The sequence below is a fragment of the Silurus aristotelis genome (genome assembly GCF_946808225.1).
Source record: "Silurus aristotelis genome assembly, chromosome: 1".
NCBI classification, from domain to species: domain Eukaryota; kingdom Metazoa; phylum Chordata; class Actinopteri; order Siluriformes; family Siluridae; genus Silurus; species Silurus aristotelis.
In genome coordinates this window covers 11,402,772-11,421,576 of record NC_139574.1, presented here as the reverse complement: position 1 = coordinate 11,421,576, position 18,805 = coordinate 11,402,772, and the positions used below count along the sequence as shown (strand labels likewise).

The 18,805-nt window shown below is 35.7% G+C and overlaps 1 protein-coding gene across 1 annotated transcript in view; it reads left to right on the top strand.

The window, feature by feature from the left end:
- vstm2a (V-set and transmembrane domain containing 2A) overlaps positions 1-17,413 on the top strand; it is a 33,340-nt gene extending 15,927 nt beyond the window's left edge. Inside the window, exons 3-5 of the mRNA XM_083549064.1 lie at positions 9,219-9,269; positions 9,384-9,717; positions 15,393-17,413. Of these exons, the coding sequence (XP_083405190.1) occupies positions 9,219-9,269; positions 9,384-9,717; positions 15,393-15,469 (462 nt within the window). The 3' untranslated portion in view covers positions 15,470-17,413. The remainder of the gene's footprint in view (positions 1-9,218; positions 9,270-9,383; positions 9,718-15,392) is intronic.
- The last annotated feature ends 1,392 nt before the right edge of the window (positions 17,414-18,805 follow it).

Genomic DNA, 18,805 nt, shown 5'->3' with positions numbered 1-18,805 from the left:
TTATTAAAGGCTGCCCACAAGAATTATACATGTAAAGAAATCAAATAGAAATGCTATTCACTTCTAAATTACTTTATTTATTTGCTTACATTTTGTCATTTCCTGACTGGCAGTTTGATGTTGAGACCATTAAAAACTTCATATTTTACCATTTTCAGCTTGGCCCATTTTTTTGTCTGAGAGTTTATGTATTTTTTTATTAGGTAAGAAATATCTAATGAAATATTGAGTAGGAAAAAAACTGTAATCGTCATTTTTATTAAAGCTCTGATTTCTCCGTGTACTCACAAGTGCATTATTTCTATCATCCTGTATGCTTACTTTAAATTAAACTCTCAGTGGTATGCAATTTCTTAAATAGTACATAATTTTTATTGCATCATGTGAATTATGATCTGCCTTATGTGCACAAATCCAATGCCAGTAATCATATTAGTGTCTGAAGACATTTTTTTTAACATGTTTGTAGAGATTGGACTGCAGAAATTCTGATTTATGATGTATTATTTTGTGTTTTGTGGACCAGACACTAAGGTCAGGGGACAGCAAAAACACAAGACACATATAGAGCCCAGACTAAAAAAATTGTGCTTCAGGGAAGGATGTGGAGCGAAACCACTCCAAATCCAAGTGAAATAATTCATTCCAGGCTGTCACTCATGGGCAGATAGAATGTCTAGTTCAAGTCTAAAGCCATCAATCATATCAGGTGCTTCCCATCATAGTAAGTCACATCTGCAGATCCTAAATGACCTCATACAGGGCAATGTTAATTGTACCTGCTGAAGCATCTGCTGAGTAGCCAAAATAAAATGTGTCAGTATAGTTTCGGGCCACCACGAGCTGCTAGACAAGCTACGGTGTAACTCATCATCGATTCTACAAGTCTCTAAAACAGTGTTCTGGATATACAGTATGAACACCATTCTTCCAAAATATTGTGGCTCCTTTATATTATGGGCCTTGGTGCACATTCTAATATTTAGTCACAGAGTACCATATTGTTCGGACTATAAGCCGCTACTTTTTTCCCACGTTTTGAACTTTGCGGCTTAAACAACGAAGCGGCTAATTTATGCGTTTTATTTATAATTTAGACATTTAATTTTTCCTGGGTTTTTCCCAGTTTCACAAACTTCAAGCCAAAAAACTGAACCCCATAACATTAGACCAATTAAATTTCCGAACGGAAACGAAAAAACGCGTCTTGAACACACGGAGTACTAGCGGAAAAATGCAGTGGCATGCTATTTCCAAAATACTGCTATGCTCCTAAAGGAAGCGCAACATATTTCACCCGTTACACCGTGTGTAACGTGTCTTTCGTTAAAGCTTGTGTAAAGTACATTAGTGTAGACACCTGCGGCTTATAGACAGGTGCGGCTTATTTATGCTAAAAATATTTGTAAAATTCAGTGGGTGCGGCTTTTATATGGGTGCGCTTTATAATCCGGAAATTACGGTATATATTTTGTCTGTTGACTGGCATATATAAGACTTAACCCATATTCAAATTACATCTTATGTTGTTAACTCATTTTAGACCAACATGCCAGATAGAATCTTGTCATGAACTATATGGACTATTGTTCATGGACACATCACCATCTCACACGCATGTAGTTATTTCCCAAACTGTTGCCACAAAGTTGGCAACAAACATTTGTTTAGAATGTCTTTGTACTGTATGCTAAGGCCTTACAATTTCCTATGACTGGAACTAAAAACTCAAGCCTGTTCCACCATGACAATGCTCCTCTACAGAGGTGGGAAGTAACAAAGTACTTCGTTACTGTACTTAAGTAGATTTTTCTGGTATTTGGACTTTACTTTATTATTTATTTTTCTGACAACTTTTTACTTTCACTCATTAAATTTTAACAAAAATATCTGTACTTTCTCCTTCTTACAAAACAGGCTTGCTCCTTAGGTTTAATATATTTGGTGAAATGTCAATATTATGTGCCCATCAAAATATTTCCTGTCATTTTACAGGCTTTTTCAATCTACCACTGGTGTATCATTTCCTGGCTCTCCTCAGATGTAGACTAGTTTACGAAGATAACAATAAGCAGGGCAGGAGGCAACAAGAAGTCTGGGGTTAACGTGGATGAGACAGAGGGAGTCAGTGATGTAAACATGACTGAAAACAGAGACATTCCTGATCACCTGATCATCTTTTCTCAGCTTGTGTTCTATATGGCAAGTGTTCAGAATGGATACATTCATTGGTAACAATATTTTTAAATCATTTTGTATTAATATGTAAATTAGGGCTGTCATAATTAACGTGTTAATAACGTGTTAACGCAAATTCTTTTTAACTACACTAATTTTATGAACACGCACATACTGCAGCGTGCATTTCTGTTTGACCATTTTTATTGAAAACATACAGTAATTTATTATTTTTTTTTTTATTTAGATAAAAACAAAAAAATAAAAATTTGTTTTTCATTGATGCGCCGTCTCAAATCAAGAACCAAAATCCGCCATGATACACACATCCAGCAATGAACTCTCCAGGGTCGACAAAAGCGGCGGCGCATTTTTTTTGTCCATTTTTTGCTCATAACGCCGAAATGAAGTTCAATCAAGTCTTTTTTGATCGTACAGATGAGAGAATCTACCTATTAGTGTATACAATCAAAATAACAACAAAACGATGTGCTTTTGTAACATAAAGAAAACAGTCAGGGGGTCAGGGGTTCTCTGTCATCTCACCCTGTAAATAAACACATAAATTAAACAACCTGAATATCAATGAATATGTGCATCACAGACATAATAAATATATGAATAGAAAACCCAAAATGTCTTTTAATTACACACATTTACAAAACAAATATTCTCTGATGAGTTCATCCGTATGAAAGTTAGAAGAGATCCAGTATCACCTGATTTACCGTCCATGTTCCACCGTCCAAACCTAGCAAAGGTTTTGTTTGGTGTCCTGATTTACGTATCAGCTTGATTTACAATAATATTTTGTTTTCATGCTCTATGTTGAGTATGGTTTGACCAAAAAAAAAAAATTTGCAAAAAGCATACATATTTGTCCTTGCCCATGCTGATTAGAGTATAAAATAATATTTTAATATTGAAGTATTAATTTAAGGTACATTTAGAACAGACAAAAACGTGCAATTAATCATAAATTAACTCAAGACAATCGTGCAATTAATCCTGATTCAATATTTTAATTGATTGACAGACGTAAAATTAAAATGACCTGAGGTCCACTTACCAGTGTGACACTAAAACAGATAGTAGTAATGGCTACTTTTCACATAAGTACATGTCAGAGCCCAAACTTCTTTACTTTAACGCGAGTATAAAAGTGTACTTCAACTTTTACCAGAGTCTTTAGAAACACGAGTATCTGTACTTCTACTTAAGTGAAGGATGTGTGTACCTTTGCCACCTCTGCTCCCTGTACACAAAACAAGTTTCTTGGATACCTGGCTTGCCAAAATTGGTGTAAAAGAACTCAAATATTCTGCACAGAACCCTGAAATGAAGCATGACCTGAACCACAATCCTCCTAATCCAACATCAGTTCCTGACCTCACTAATGCTCTTGTGGCTCAATGGGCAAATTGGACTTTACTGATTAACTACTTTGTTCTGATTATATGGTCTCACCTATGGTGAGCATACCCCTGGAGATGGTACAGTGCCTAAATATGTGTAGCAATATTCATAGCTATGAATGGCTAAGTATACCATTGTCATAATTAATGAACCATGAATTAGCACTTGTATTCTGTTCTTAAAGTCAACCTGGAAAAAAATAACTATTCTGAAAAAGAAGTGTTATGACTGTAAAAAGGACATTACTTATAATCTTATATTCCGGTACTCATGGTAGTTCTCACTTTACAGTGTGCTGTATTGCTTAAAAACTATAATAACACGCTTGATATCATCCAAATTAGGATGGGTTTCTCTTTTGAGTCTGGTTCCTCTCAAGGTTTCTTTCTCATAACCTCTAAGGGAGTTTTTCCTTCACCACAGTCATGCACAGGCTGCTCATCAGGGAAAAATACACATCGCTTACCTTAATTCTGTAAAGCTGCTTTGAGACAATGTCCATTGTAAAAAGCGCTATAGAAATAAACTTGACTTGACTTACCTTTGACTTATACTCAGTAGTTCATTCTATTCAGGACAAAACAAAATCATATGATTAGTCACAATATGGTTGCAGTGACCAACAAAAAAGCGCATTTTTAAATTTAAATCAAATTTGTCTAATACATAACTATACACTATATGAATTTCAATTAAATGCTTTTAAAATTAAAATGATTCACAGGATATTGATTTCCAATTATTGGAGGGAATTGTCGTTTTCTTATTATTTTATATTCATCTACTTTGCACCAACCTGCAGCCCACACTTTTGCAGCCTCTGATCTTCATGAAAAACCTAACACAGATTTTTCATTTTAATACTTTTGTTGTGCCCACATTCAAGTCAGCTCCTCCCAGAGCACACATTAAGCTTTATGTCAACATGGAAATTAGTTTGATAAATGTATGATTTCCTGAGAAATGGATATTGCATTTGGGGTTATTTAAAAATGTTAAAGCCCTCATGAGATGCTTTGAAAACCAAGTAGCTTGATGATTCCTTGTGAATACAACTGCATTTAATCAATATTTCCAGATGTGTTGGAACCACATGGCAACAAATTAACATTTGTTTGACCTATAGACTGGCACACAGAAATATGATCGTTAGGGTTTATAGATATGCATTTAAATGTCTTTCTATAGCACATAATACAAAATGAGAGCGAGAGTAAGTGAGTGAGAGAGTGAGTTTGTATACCACTCTAAAAAAAAACACTGAATGAAACCTTCCTCTGCAACATATTAAAGTCTCCCTGAGATGCTGAGAGATGACATTCATGTCTTTCCTTCTTGTACGTGAACTCTTTATACCCTATGAAAAAAAAAATCGATTATATTTTGACTCAAACCATAAAGTGAAGCCCAGCTTTTAAATAATGCAAGACATGCACTTTCTTAGAATATCAAGTTAATAGAACAAAGGAAAAAAGCACTAGCATTTGGTTCAGCACAATGCTGAAAGACAATGAAAAGGGAGTGCTTCAGTGTGGTATTTGATTAATTTGTACAGTCGTAAAGGCTTTGGATTTTCTTTTAGATAATTTTTTTTTATGTGAACTTCCATTGTAAAAATAAATATGTTAAATACTAGTGCTAAATTTTGCTAGTTGTGTTTACACTTTTTAATTATACTTATTAATTTTATAGAATAAAAGTGTATAGCTGATCTATGGTCGGATCAACAAATCGGATATTAATTTTAGAATTAACATGTGATGATCATCATGGACATCCAACATTTATTTATTTATTTATTTATTTTTTTTATTGTATTTTATTATTTATCAACTGTCACTAATTACCTTCATTACTACATTACCCACAATGTTGTTTAACTGCCGGCTGATAGATAGTAGCACCAGTGGGAATTTTTTTGTGTGCATAATCTTTAGTTAAAAGGATCGATGCAGTCGTGCCTTTGTCCTTTAATTTGTCTAGCTTGTACACATCTTCATCTGTACACTTGTTTCAAACAATACAGCTTTCGAGATTTAGCATTCATGCTAATGAACGCTGTCATGATAACAACATCAACACCATCATTCATTGCCATCTCAGTAGATTGCTAACTAGCAAAACAGGTCTCTGCTGTAACTCATAACGACCGTGTTCTTTCTGCATTTCATTCCAAATCACTGAGTTCAATGTCTGCACAAATGTCTAGACTAATTCGATTTTACCATTCTTATTAATATGACAGTGAACATTGCTGGAAAATGGTGAGTCAGAATAAAAGCTTTTATTTCTTTGGTTTTAGGAGGTAAAAGCCAAACCTGACCATTATCACTTATGTTTGAGAAATGTTTCTTTATAATGTCTGCACATTAGACAACCATTAATTTCTCACAGGCATACTGAAAGTTCAGCACAAGCAAACAAATTAGCACAAGAATCATTACACAAATAATAAAAAAAAAGCATATTTACTGTGTCAGGGTGGATTTTTTTAAAGCATTAGCTTCCTCAATAGCCTACCTATACATTTCTTGCAATCGTTCTTAGCTGAAAACCTTAGCTGGAGTTCTACTCCCCATCCAGACTATGTATCTATATCTTATAATATCCATCCCATTCTATATTTCAAGCAAAACATTCTACTAGTCGTTTTTATTCAAGTTATGATTCCCCCCTCAACTTAAAAGCAAAGTGCATTGTAGTACTCAAAGCCTCAGTAAAGTGAAGCAAATATACAAGATGTGTAAGCCATGATGTACCCTGAAGTCATGAACAAATGTGACAAGTATTCCCCTGTTCTATACCTAAAATAAAAAAAAAATCAATCACCAATATCTGTCTCTTCTTAGACATGCTGGAGTTAACAAGTCATTTCTTTCAAGATGTGTACATATGTTTAAAAGATTCTCTGCAGCGTAGAGATTTATTACTTAAATCAACAGAACATCAAGACACCAAAGTGCAAGTGAAACAGTGAGCAAGTGAACACACACACACACACACACACACACACACACACACACACACACACACACACACACACACACACACACATGCATACATGTCTGCAAGCTAGCAAAATTCATTAATTTCATAGTTGTCAGCAGCTGCCAAGGAGTAAGTTATATGTCTGAGATTTCTGTGGATGTGTTGCCAGTGTTATGAAGGACTGTCAGTGAGAAAAAAAAAATCATACACTTGATGGCTTGAAGACACACCGAACACTGGAAGCAGGCTACTGAGGAGGTGAAAAGAGACAGAAAATATTGACAAGGGTAAAAAAGTTCAGGGCTGTACCTGTACTTTGAGCAAAGCTTTAGATTCAAGGACCATTTGGATGATTCCCGACATTTACCATTAATTTGCGTATGTTTTGCAGTACAGAACATCCCCCATACAGGAAGAAAATAACTGTGGGAAAGGAATAACGAGGCTATTTTGAAGCTTACTGTGTGCTGTAGTTCCTCGGTGCAAAGACAATGTACTTAACATATAATTAAGTAAACCATTTGCATTAATATTCTCCATTAGCTTAACCAAATGGAAAACATAACACATCTAGATATATTGACATAGTTGACAAAATCAGAGTAGCAAGCTGCTCCTGATGACGAGAGATAATTATATTGGAATCGGCACAGTTAAATGTGATTAAATGTACATCCTGATGTGTGATTATTAAGAAAACTGCTTAAGTGCATGCAAGAGTGTAATTAGCGCGTATCTCCCTGCTCTTAAAAGTGCAAGTCCAGAGCTTGTTTGCCTCGAATTAGTCGAGGCCGCAATGTGAAATTTGCAGATGCACACACATTTGTTTTATTCCACGGAGCCCTGAGGTCATTATGTGTGAACGAGAGTATGTTTAGCATATGTCTACTCAGCTCTGGTTCATCTGGTCCAAAGGTTGCTAAAGCCCTGGCGCTGCCATTATAATGAATCTGTGCTCCATTTTCCATACACAGGCCGAGCTGAACCAAGAAAAGCTATGTAACATTTATATTGCATTCGTCTTTTCATCTGTGCAGTTTAACAGTCTTTGAGATTGCTTTATGTCCTTGCAAAAAGAGGGGTGAGGATTCATAAATATAGCAGAGAATAAGGGGACCAGAAGGCTAAATTTCATTGTAATGAAGTACAAATGCTACTCAACCACAGCCATTCATAAGCACTACGCCTTCTTTTTTTTCTTTTTCTTTTTTTTTTTTTAAACCAGAATTGATTCCGTTCTTTTCCTGACATTAATTTAGCACTCAGACTTCAGAGCCTCATGCATTATGCAAAATGATCATGGGGCACCTTTTAAAAGAAGCTAATCTCGCTGAACACAAGGGAAGACAGGGTCTTCTGAATGAAGCAGCCTATTGTAAAGGGCCAACAATCTGAACTGGTTTATCAAGAACATTCTGAGACTGGTGACTCCATAGACAGTGATGCATTTACATTTGAATGGCAAAAATATTTTGTGTATGCAGGAGAGGGTTGGATTGCATTTCCTAAAACCATTGAAATGCTTTGATTTGTTAAGAAATTGAGTTTATCTATATTGGCTCGAAAATCATTTTGTACATATGTACAGAAAATTGTATTTGGTACTTGAGTGGCCATCGATTTTATTGTTGAAGCTGGTCTTCCACCTTGCCGGTAAATTAACAGGCAACAGCAAGTTGTTTTACTCCCAACTGAATGTTAGGAATTAGGGTTGCAATTAGAAATCCATTAGATTGCAATTAGCTTAGAATTTGTATTGGAGGATCAGTTTAATGCATACAATGAAATTGTAAAAAGCTAAATGTAATAAAATACAACATTTAAGAAGAAGTGTTAGAATGTATGCCATGGATATAATGTCCTTTTATATGGCTGTATAAATTTTACCCTATTTTTCATTCTCTTTCATTGTCTTGACTTCACAAACTTTAACTGTGGCATAAAGCTCCTTGCTATTCATTTTACAAGAGTCCGTTTTCCTTTTTTCATTAATTTGTTCAACTTTAGTAACCACTTTATCCTGAACAGGGTAACAGAATCAAGAGTCTATCCTAGGGAATCACTGGGTGAGGGGTAAAGGTAAAACGAGTGTGTTGCTGAAGCTTAAACTTAACACTTAAATTTAGAACCCTCCAGCACAAGCACTCTAGTGCCCATGCAGGACTAAAAGACTTGGAACCCATCAGCTCAACTGTCCTTTGTACGTCTTCTGTATGACATGCTTTTTTTTTCTTGAAGTTGTTTCTTTGATGAAGTACTTTTTGAATATTTTAAACTTCCTAAATAGCAGAAAAAAGGTTTTTGAGCTGCCATCTGTCGCTGTGACTGTTCTAATGAACCAGCATTCCCTTCAGCTGTCAAGAAAGAAATGCCTTGTAGAAACTGCGTGATGTCTTTTCCTCTCTCTTGAATAGAAAAAGCTTGAGTCTTTGAAACATTTACACACTGTACTGGTACTATGACTTGCAAATGAGAATTTCAGAGCATGAGTATTAAGATGAAGTGGGCTGAACTTGTGAAGGTAAAGGGTTTTGATGTAAGATGTACTGTATACGAATTGACTGTTAAGGTGGATTGGAATGATGAAAACCTGAAGGCAGCCTTTTGATGCTTTTGATGCTTTTGGTAAATTCTAGATGGACTTGATACCAGAGCCTGACCCAGATGATGAAGGAACTAAAATAAGTGTAAGTTGATGCTTTTCTTTTTGATTGATTGCAAAATACAAATCAAATTGAACATCAAAAATTAATAGTTGATATTTAATGCCATTTAAACCTTCTTGTCTGTTCCTCTCACAGACAGTCAAGGTACAAGGCAATGACATTTCCCACAAGCTTCAAATTGCACGAGTGAGCAAGAGTGATGAGGGCCTATACGAGTGCAGAGTCACCGATGCCAACTATGGAGAACTGAAGGAGTACAAGGTCCAGGCCTACCTAAAGGTCAATGCAACAGTCCGTAGAGGACTCATCAAGAAGACTTCACCTCTGCATCTGACCAATAAGAAACCTCGCAAGAGCAGCTCAGCTTTAGGCCAAGACAGCAACGGTATGAACTCAGATCAGCACTCCCAGTCCTCCTCTACCTCGCAGGCATCACAGTCCAAAACAGTCAAACACAGCGCTGGATCAGGTAAGATTGGCTCCCGGCACAGCTTTTGCATTCACAAAATGTATTTACTTATTTTTTTGTCTTTTGGTTGCCTAAAACACCAAAAAAACATTACTGGCTATTGCTATTTAAAATAAAAAATGTTAAAAAAAAATTCCAGTATGCCAGCAATCTGCACCTGGACAAGCGGCACTGCTAAATAAAACTATATTTTACTCTTAACTTCAGCCGTACAAGATGAACCAAGTATTTTACTATCGTCCAACACTAAATATTCAGGTATTAAACCTCTGTTTTTATCTGCTATTTAGCTGTCACGGTATCCCATTTACAGCATTTGGCCGACATCCTTATCCACACTTATGAAGTGCTTTATTATCTCCATCCAAAACCGTAGTACCTAGTGCAAACATGTCAGAATATCGGGGAGCGAAATAATTCTGTCAGCTAAAACCATTTTAGAGAGAAGTTCATACAAGTACTTAATCATTTTAATCCACTGCTTGTTTAAGTGCTTACTGAAGATGTCTTTGGGCTTTGTTTATAGATAGACAGTGACTCAGCGGAGGTTCGTTTCACCACCTGAGTACCAGGCCAGAGAAATGTTATGATACATGTCTCCTGTTTATCTCGGGGATGATCAATCTGATCCAAGACCTTGTGTGGTTACTCTTATAAAGCAAATCCTACAACTGCTAAATAAGTTTAAGATACAACTGTTCCTGCAAGTATCAGATGTGAACGCTTTAATCTAAGGCTAATGGATGACACCTTAAATACAAGCATCGTTCATAAAATTAAAATTCTCAAACTTACTTCTAAAACTTAATAGCTTTTGTAATTTGCTTCATACGAACTGTGGCAACTTATAATGGAATTTATTGGAGTTCCTGTAAAGAACTTTATAGGCCATTTCACCTGCCAGTAAAAGCCATACCTCTCCTCATCAATTTGATAAAGTAGATGTTGCATAAGGGGAATAGTGCTGGTCCTAATAGAAAATGTATTTGATTTTTTCTTTTTTAAACAGTTGCTTCATACAAGACTGTAAAAGCAGGTGGTTACAGGCCTGTTTTATTCGACAACTTTTATCTTATAATAAATATGAACCTTCAAGTGCCTTCAATATTGATCTACAATTAGAGTGACAATATTTTAGATTACAGCTTTACAGCAACCGTTTCACTGATATTTTAGTCAGGATCCTACAAGCGAGGGTAAAAGGCCAGCTGTGTGTGTTGTCAGAGATGCTGAAAGGTTGGAAGGGCATTTCAACATGGTGAGCAACTCTGCTCTAACAGAATATATGATGTTCACCTCAATCTCACATGGGGAAGGCAGACAAGCTTCACATGCTCACGAGCACACACGCACACACGCACGCACACACACACACACACACACACACACACACACACACACATTTTTCTCTTATTTATAGCGCACAAGGGAGAAGAAAATGACTCTAAAGTAAAACATCTAAACTTAGTTGCACTGCAAAAAAAAAAGATCTTAGTAAGTGGAAATAATTACCTGTACTGGATTCTATCCACTAAAAGTATTTACCGTATTTTTCGGACTATAACCCTGTGGCTTAAACAACAAAGCTGCTAATTTATGATTTTTCCTGGGTTTTTCCCGGTTTTACAAACTTCAAGCCAAAAAGCCGCTCTGCTCTTAAAGGAGCCACAACATATTTCAACCGTGTAACAGACACTGTCGTTAAAGTCTGTGTAAAGTTTATTAGTTTCAATGTAGACACCTGCAGCTTATAGACAGGTGCGGCTTATTTATGTTTAAAATAAAAATCTTTGTAAAATTCAGTGGGTGCGGCTTATATTTGGGTGCGATTAATAGTCCGGATATTACGGTACACTTTTTGTGAAGAAGTAATAAACACACACACACACACACACACACACACACACACACACACACATATATATATATATATATATAAAACTATAACTATATATATTTATATATATATATATATATATATATATATATATATATATATATATATATATATATATATATATATATATATAGTTATATACAGTGAGGAAAATAAGTATTTGAACACCCTGCTATTTTGCAAGTTCTCTCACTTATAAATCATGGAGGGGTCTGAAATTGTCATCGTAGGTGCATGTCCACTGTGAGAGACATAATCTAAAAAGAAAAATCCAGAAATCACAATGTATGATTTTTTATTAATTATTGGTATGATACAGCTGCAAATAAGTATTTGAACACCTGAGAAAGTCAATGTTAATATTTGGTACAGTAGCCTTTGTTTGCAATTACAGAGGTCAAACGTTTCCTGTAGTTTTTCACCAGGTTTGCACACACTGCAGGAGGGATTTTGGCCCACTCCTCCTCACAGATCTTCTCTAGATCAGTCAGGTTTCTGGCCTGTCGCTGAGAAACACGGAGTTTGAGCTCCCTCCAAAGATTCTCTATTGGGTTTAGGTCTGGAGACTGGCTAGGCCACGCCAGAACCTTGATATGCTTCTTACAGAGCGACTCCTTGGTTATCCTGGCTGTGTGCTTCGGGTCATTGTCATGTTGGAAGACCCAGCCTCAACCCATCTTTCATGCTCTAACTGAGGGAAGGAGGTTGTTCCCCCAAATCTCGCAATACATGGCCCCGGTCATCCTGTCCTTAATACAGTGCAGTCGCCCTGTCCCATGTGCAGAAAAACACCCCCAAAGCATGATGCTACCACCCCTATGCTTCACAGTAGGGATGGTGTTCTTGGGATGGTACTCATCATTCTTCTTCCTCCAAACACGTTTAGTGGAATTATGACCCAAAAGTTCTATTTTGGTCTCATCTGACCAATGACTTTCTCCCATGACTCCTCTGGATCATCCAAATGGTCATTGGCAAACTTAAGACGTGCCTGGACATGTGCTGGTTTAAGCAGGGGAACCTTCCATGCCATGCATGATTTCAAACCATGACGTCTTAGTGTATTACCAACAGTAACCTTGGAAACGGTGGTCCCAGCTCTTTTTAGGTCATTGACCAGCTCCTCCCGTGTAGTTCTGGGCTGATTTCTCACCTTCCTTAGGATCATTGAGACCCCACGAGGTGAGATCTTGCATGGAGCCCCAGTCCGAGGTAGATTGACAGTCATGTTTAGCTCCTTCCAATTTCTAATGATTGCTCCAACAGTGGACCTTTTTTCACCAAGCTGCTTGGCAATTTCCCCGTAGCCCTTTCCAGCCTTGTGGAGGTGTACAATTTTGTCTCTAGTGTCTTTGGACAGCTCTTTGGTCTTGGCCATGTTAGTAGTTGGATTCTTACTGATTGTATGGGGTGGACAGGTGTCTTTATGCAGCTAACGACCTCAAACAGGTGCATCTAATTTAGGATAATAAATGTAGTGGAGGTGGACATTTTAAAGGCAGACTAACAGGTCTTTGAGGGTCAGAATTCTAGCTGATAGACAGGTGTTCAAATACTTATTTGCAGCTGTATCATACAAATAAATAGTTTAAAAATCATATATTGTGATTTCTTTTTTTGATTATGTCTCTCACAGTGGACATGCACCTACGATGACAATTTTAGACCCCTTCATGATTTCTAAGTGGGAGAACTTGCAAAATAGCAGGGTGTTCAAATACTTATTTTACTCACTGTATATATATATATATATAGCAAAAGACTATGCATCTACTGAAACATACAGTACTAACACGTGCAAAGGAGAAGAATGTTGTTATCTAGTTAGGAATTCTGTCTATATCTAAATTTTCACATTCATTGACTTATCTTTCCTCATTTTATAAATTGACTTAATAATATGATAAACTTTATATTAAACTAAAGAAATGCATTACTATATTTAATATATTTTCACTTAATGAGATAAAAGTATGCAAAAAAATCCCCCAAATAATCATAAACTGATTGTAGGATTAACTTGGCCGTATTAATCATAATAACATAAAATGTAGCATAAATTTTAAGCTCATATGCATAATTACATCTAACTCCAATGTAGAGCTAAAATGCCTCTGGCAAGTTTACCTAACTACACCTCCACAGTAATCCATCTAGAAGATCAGCAAGCTTTAATTATAGGTCGTGATATTTTGACATAACTCTTGACTCTAGTTATAGCTAATTGGACAGAACTGGTTCTAAAAGTGCAGATGCAATGTGTAATCGACAAAGTCAGAGAGCAAAAACAGCCAGCAGGAATGATGTAACGTTAGGTTACATTATTCTTGTCACAGTGTATCCTAGGGTGGAGAGTTAGAGACAAAATGATTAATTATTCGCTATAAAGAGGAGGAGGAAACCACGGGATGCTTTAGCCAACTGTGATTGCTTCTCCGCAGCAGAGCTCCTGCTCAGTTGATCACCATGGACCAAATGAAATCTGGCAGGGAGGAGCATAAGGTCGCAAGCTTGTATCTCTCTCTTCTCGTTTCTCTATTCTCTGCTCCTTCCTGAGAGAGACTCCATAGACACTCCTCCTTTCAAACAAGTGCTTGGTTTAAAGGAAGAATCCCATAAATGTCACTGTGATTTACAGAAATTTTCATTTTCCATTTCCTCAATGTTGCCTTTTTATTAGGGGTTTTATGGCCACATATACATCTCTCTCTCTCTCTCACTCTCTCTCTCTCTCTCTCTCTCTCTCTCTCTCTCTCTCTCTCTCTCTCTCTCTCTAACTCTTCCTTTTTTCTTTCTAACTTTCAGCTTCTCTTTTGTAGTTGTATGTAGTGCACCTACTCTGAAGCAATAAATCAATATACCATTAAATCAATAAATCAACATGTAGCTCCTTATTCTCAATCATTGAGCTTCTTCATTAATAAGTAATGCACACATTTTAATTGCCTATACTTCATGTTGTGAGTCTTCTGATGGAAATTCATGAATGAATGCTCCAGTTTATGAGTCCCATTACAATATCCATTAATTCACTCCCTCTTATGCAAAATGATCATTCATAAATCATCTCTTTACATAATATGTTAATAGAACTGCAAAGTTACTTCAGGAGAACAGTTATGTGTTTGTTAAGTCGTGATATAGCCCAGTAGTCCAGCTTTCAAAGCTCATACCAGAATGTGGTGTATAATATTATGGGGATAAATTAGCAAATCAATAAGATGGGGTAGGGTGGTGTAGCTCTTGGAAAATAGAAAGACATGCAGATACAAACTAACTGTTAAACTGAGACATTGAGACTTTTTTAATGCACAAGGTGATCTATAATTCTCTGTCTTTGACCTTGCTAAGTAAAATATGGGTACATTTACTAACCGGCTGACACAATTTTCGATTCTTTGAGAGGAAAAAAAATACTACAGAATGTCAGAGTGACAAGTTAGATTAGACTGTTAGATACAGCCTATGCACTAGAGCTTTACAAGAATTGCTAGATGTTTAGATAGAGTTCTCAACCTAAAACATCATCTTTTGTGTAACTAGCTGTAAAAATAGGTATAAAATATGTATTCATTCATTTTCTAGGATCAACATTGTTTATTTGCAGCATTTTCAGCATTTTATTGTCTAACTAACAATATTTATAAGTGGCAAAATGCATGTACTTCATGATAAGTTATTAATGCTGACTTGGATGTAAATGATATCAATGATTCTCTATTTACTATGTGCTCTGTCAGCTTTAGGATAACACATGTCTCTGTAATTTCATCTCCAGGTACCAGGATATATACGAGCTATGGACTCACTCTCCTGCTTTTTGCTAGCGTTTGTGTGAGAGGAGCGTTGCTATAGTCTGGGACCAGCAATCCCCCACTCCCACCCTTTCCCTGTTCTTTTAAAGCCAAGAGAAAGATCATCTGCTATTTCCATAACACGGACGCCATCATTGCTCCAGTTTTTTTGCACCCAATGATAGAATCATCTGTACCAGAATCACTTTTGGTCAAAACTATAAAGCCTAGAGCATAAGACTTTATTCTTGGACATGTATTTGGTAACCCTGATATTACAATTGGATGGACATGAACTAATTAAGGACTTATCTCTCCTTCAGATATTATTAATAATTTGGTTGTACTTTCTTTCTGTTCATATCTGTGAATTTAATATAAGATGCTCTAAAGCCTGGGAGAATTTATATTTGTGTATTATATAAATATAAATACAGATACATATATAATGATATGATTTTGAACCTTCTTGGACTCTGTACAGCCTGCATCCATCCTAGAATATTATGTGTTCAAGGACATTGAAGTAATTGTGAATATAACAGCATTGACATTTAAGTAAATATTGTGGCTGGATAGGCGTTCTGCTTAACTATGTGATGCTCTGCGCTGTTTAATCTGCTTTGAAGTTTCCTGATTTTTGTTTTATGCAGGTTGTTTATGCTCAAATGCACATGCGGATCTTTTGTTCTTGTAGGGTTGTTTTTTTTTATATTTCTCCTTTTTTTAATTTGCATAATAAATGTGAGCTTATTTCTGTTATCAACCTGTTAGTCTTGGTTTGTCTTCAAGGACAAAGAAACTCCTTTTTTTTACACATCATGTGCATGTCTAAAAAAAAAATTAATGCCAGGACATGTACTAATTAGCTGATAATTAACTCAGAAAATACTGACCTCTTTCTATATTGCATGAAAGTTTTCTTTATTTTCAGGAAGGAGAAAATTTGTGACGGGAAATACTCGAGTCATCATATGTGGATCTATGAATATCTTATTGTCTTATTGACTAAAGATGCTTAAGTGCATGTGTGTTTTGGTATTTCATCCTATTTCCAACAACTGGAGTGTTATATAGTGATATTCCTTTTGATATTCTAAGCATACCCTCATTTCCACAAAGTCTTGACCATCTGCCTCCCTGCTTCAAACTCCATTACACTTGATCATTGAATTTCCACCATGGCTAGCCAGTTGATATTTGATTTTTTCCTTCTCTCCTCATTGAATTTGACTTTATAACATTTACAAAGGATCCATCATCGTAGCACAATATACCAAAAAAGAAACCTAAATCATAATGCACTATTGGAATGGAAAATAGAAAGGCCATGGTGTATCAAGAGTGTTACTTATTTATTTAATTTTTTTTTAGATTTAGCTTATGCATTAATTATACATCAGTTAATTTACTTTTCCTCCGTCAAGTACAGAAACACATGGCCATTTTATTTATTTATTTATTTTGTAAGTATCTTTCCTCATGTAACATGCACTTTTTTTTTAGAAAGATCAGTAAAAATCACATTTTTAATTACACACTAATTTAAACCAATACACCATCTACTAAGCTCAAGGCCTATTCGAAGATGTAAGATTGGGGTTATGAGGAAGTAAACAAATCATTAAGACAAGATGGCACCTCTGAAAATAAAAATTCATAAATACATCTGGACATGACCTTTCCAACCGTCATCATTATGCACTGTACCCCCTGTGTACATTCTGCACTCCGTTCATACAATAAATGCCACATCATTGTCTTTGGGAACACTTGAGTTCAGTTTGAGTTCATTTTATTAGGCGAAGGCTCCCGTGTAGCTTACCAAAGCAAACCGATTCTTCTGTAAATGCCTATATGAGACGGTATTTTGAACTGAGAATTAGACTTGTACAACTGGCATCTACGTCTGTTCAGTGTCTTTGTAAAAGCCACAGTAAATTACGAAAAAAAAAGCATGATTGTCTTCATTTGTTTCAGCACCATTAAAATGTCTTCTACACAATTCTGTCCATGATTTATAAAGATGGTTGATACCTCCATAACCTCAGGGTTTTCAGTTTTCTGCTACACCTGTTTTTTTCTGTTAGATTTATACCCTAAGAGAATGATGCACCGGTAAATTGGAGTTGGGTTTATAGATATGTTGCTTCTAAAAAAAAAAAAAAAAACATGCTGTTGTGGAGAAAAAATTGAGATGTGTTAGATTTTTCATCCAATTTTGATATTGATTTGCTTCTTTCTTGTGAATCATAATGGTCCATTTTCCAGAGCATGGCGATATTATGATATATTTTTTTATTGACATTGTGGTGGTTTGTACTGCAGTGTCAATAAAAATGTAATATGTAATTAATGACAAAAGACAGATTTATTTGACATTTATCAATGTTTTAGAGCCATTTTTATGATTTACAGAATAGGAGTCACGATTTGCGGTATTTTAAAAAATCGGCGTGCCAATTTTGGTTAGCGAGTATTTGGGCATCTTTGTTGTTATTATTATTATTATTATTATTATTATTATTATTATTATTATTATTATTATTATTATTATTATAAATAACACAATAAATATTTTTGTACAAAAAAGACTCCATGAAGGGTTAACTATGAATTCAGAACAATGTGTTGTTACATTCCTGGGTACACTTTACATGGAAGCAAGCAAAAGTCACTAAAAGAAGGATGTCAAAGATGTGTGTGTTACAGAGAGGATATGTTGAAAAAATATCAGAAAGTCAGTGTTTAGGCTTCAGATCTCCTTATAAACAGTCAGAAATAGATGATCAGATTACATACTTATTGGGATCCACTACACACTGGAATGCAACATTACAGAATGCAATTATTCGCATGAATGGATGAAAGCACATGCAATGTATAGTAACATTAAAACAATAACAATAACCAAATTACATTGACTGCTTAAGCTATTAGCTGTTGTAAACATGCACATGATCTGTATTCCATGTGTAATTTTGACTACTTCAAAATTAAAACATGTCTCCAGATCTTTAATAGCTATGTTCAGTGACTAGTGTATGTCCTGTTTTCCATAGGATACATTTTTCATTACCTTGCACACTGGATTATTCCACACTCATAAAGCAACATCATACTAATGAATGTACACATGACCCCTGAGTATAAAACAATATGTACTAAAAAGAAACCCAGCTGAGCCCAAACAGTGTTAATTGAGCTTGTCTTTGGCAAAGAAATTAGACAGTTAATCTGTGGGACTTTTCAATGGGAGAGGCAGCCTCTTGTCCGACATCTCAACCAATTACACATACTTTTCATTTTGACAGAGATCTTGTTATTCAGTGGAAGTCCTGAAGAAATGAGCCTGTCACTTTTCATCCGATCTTTATTTTGTGGAGGGGAAAGAGAT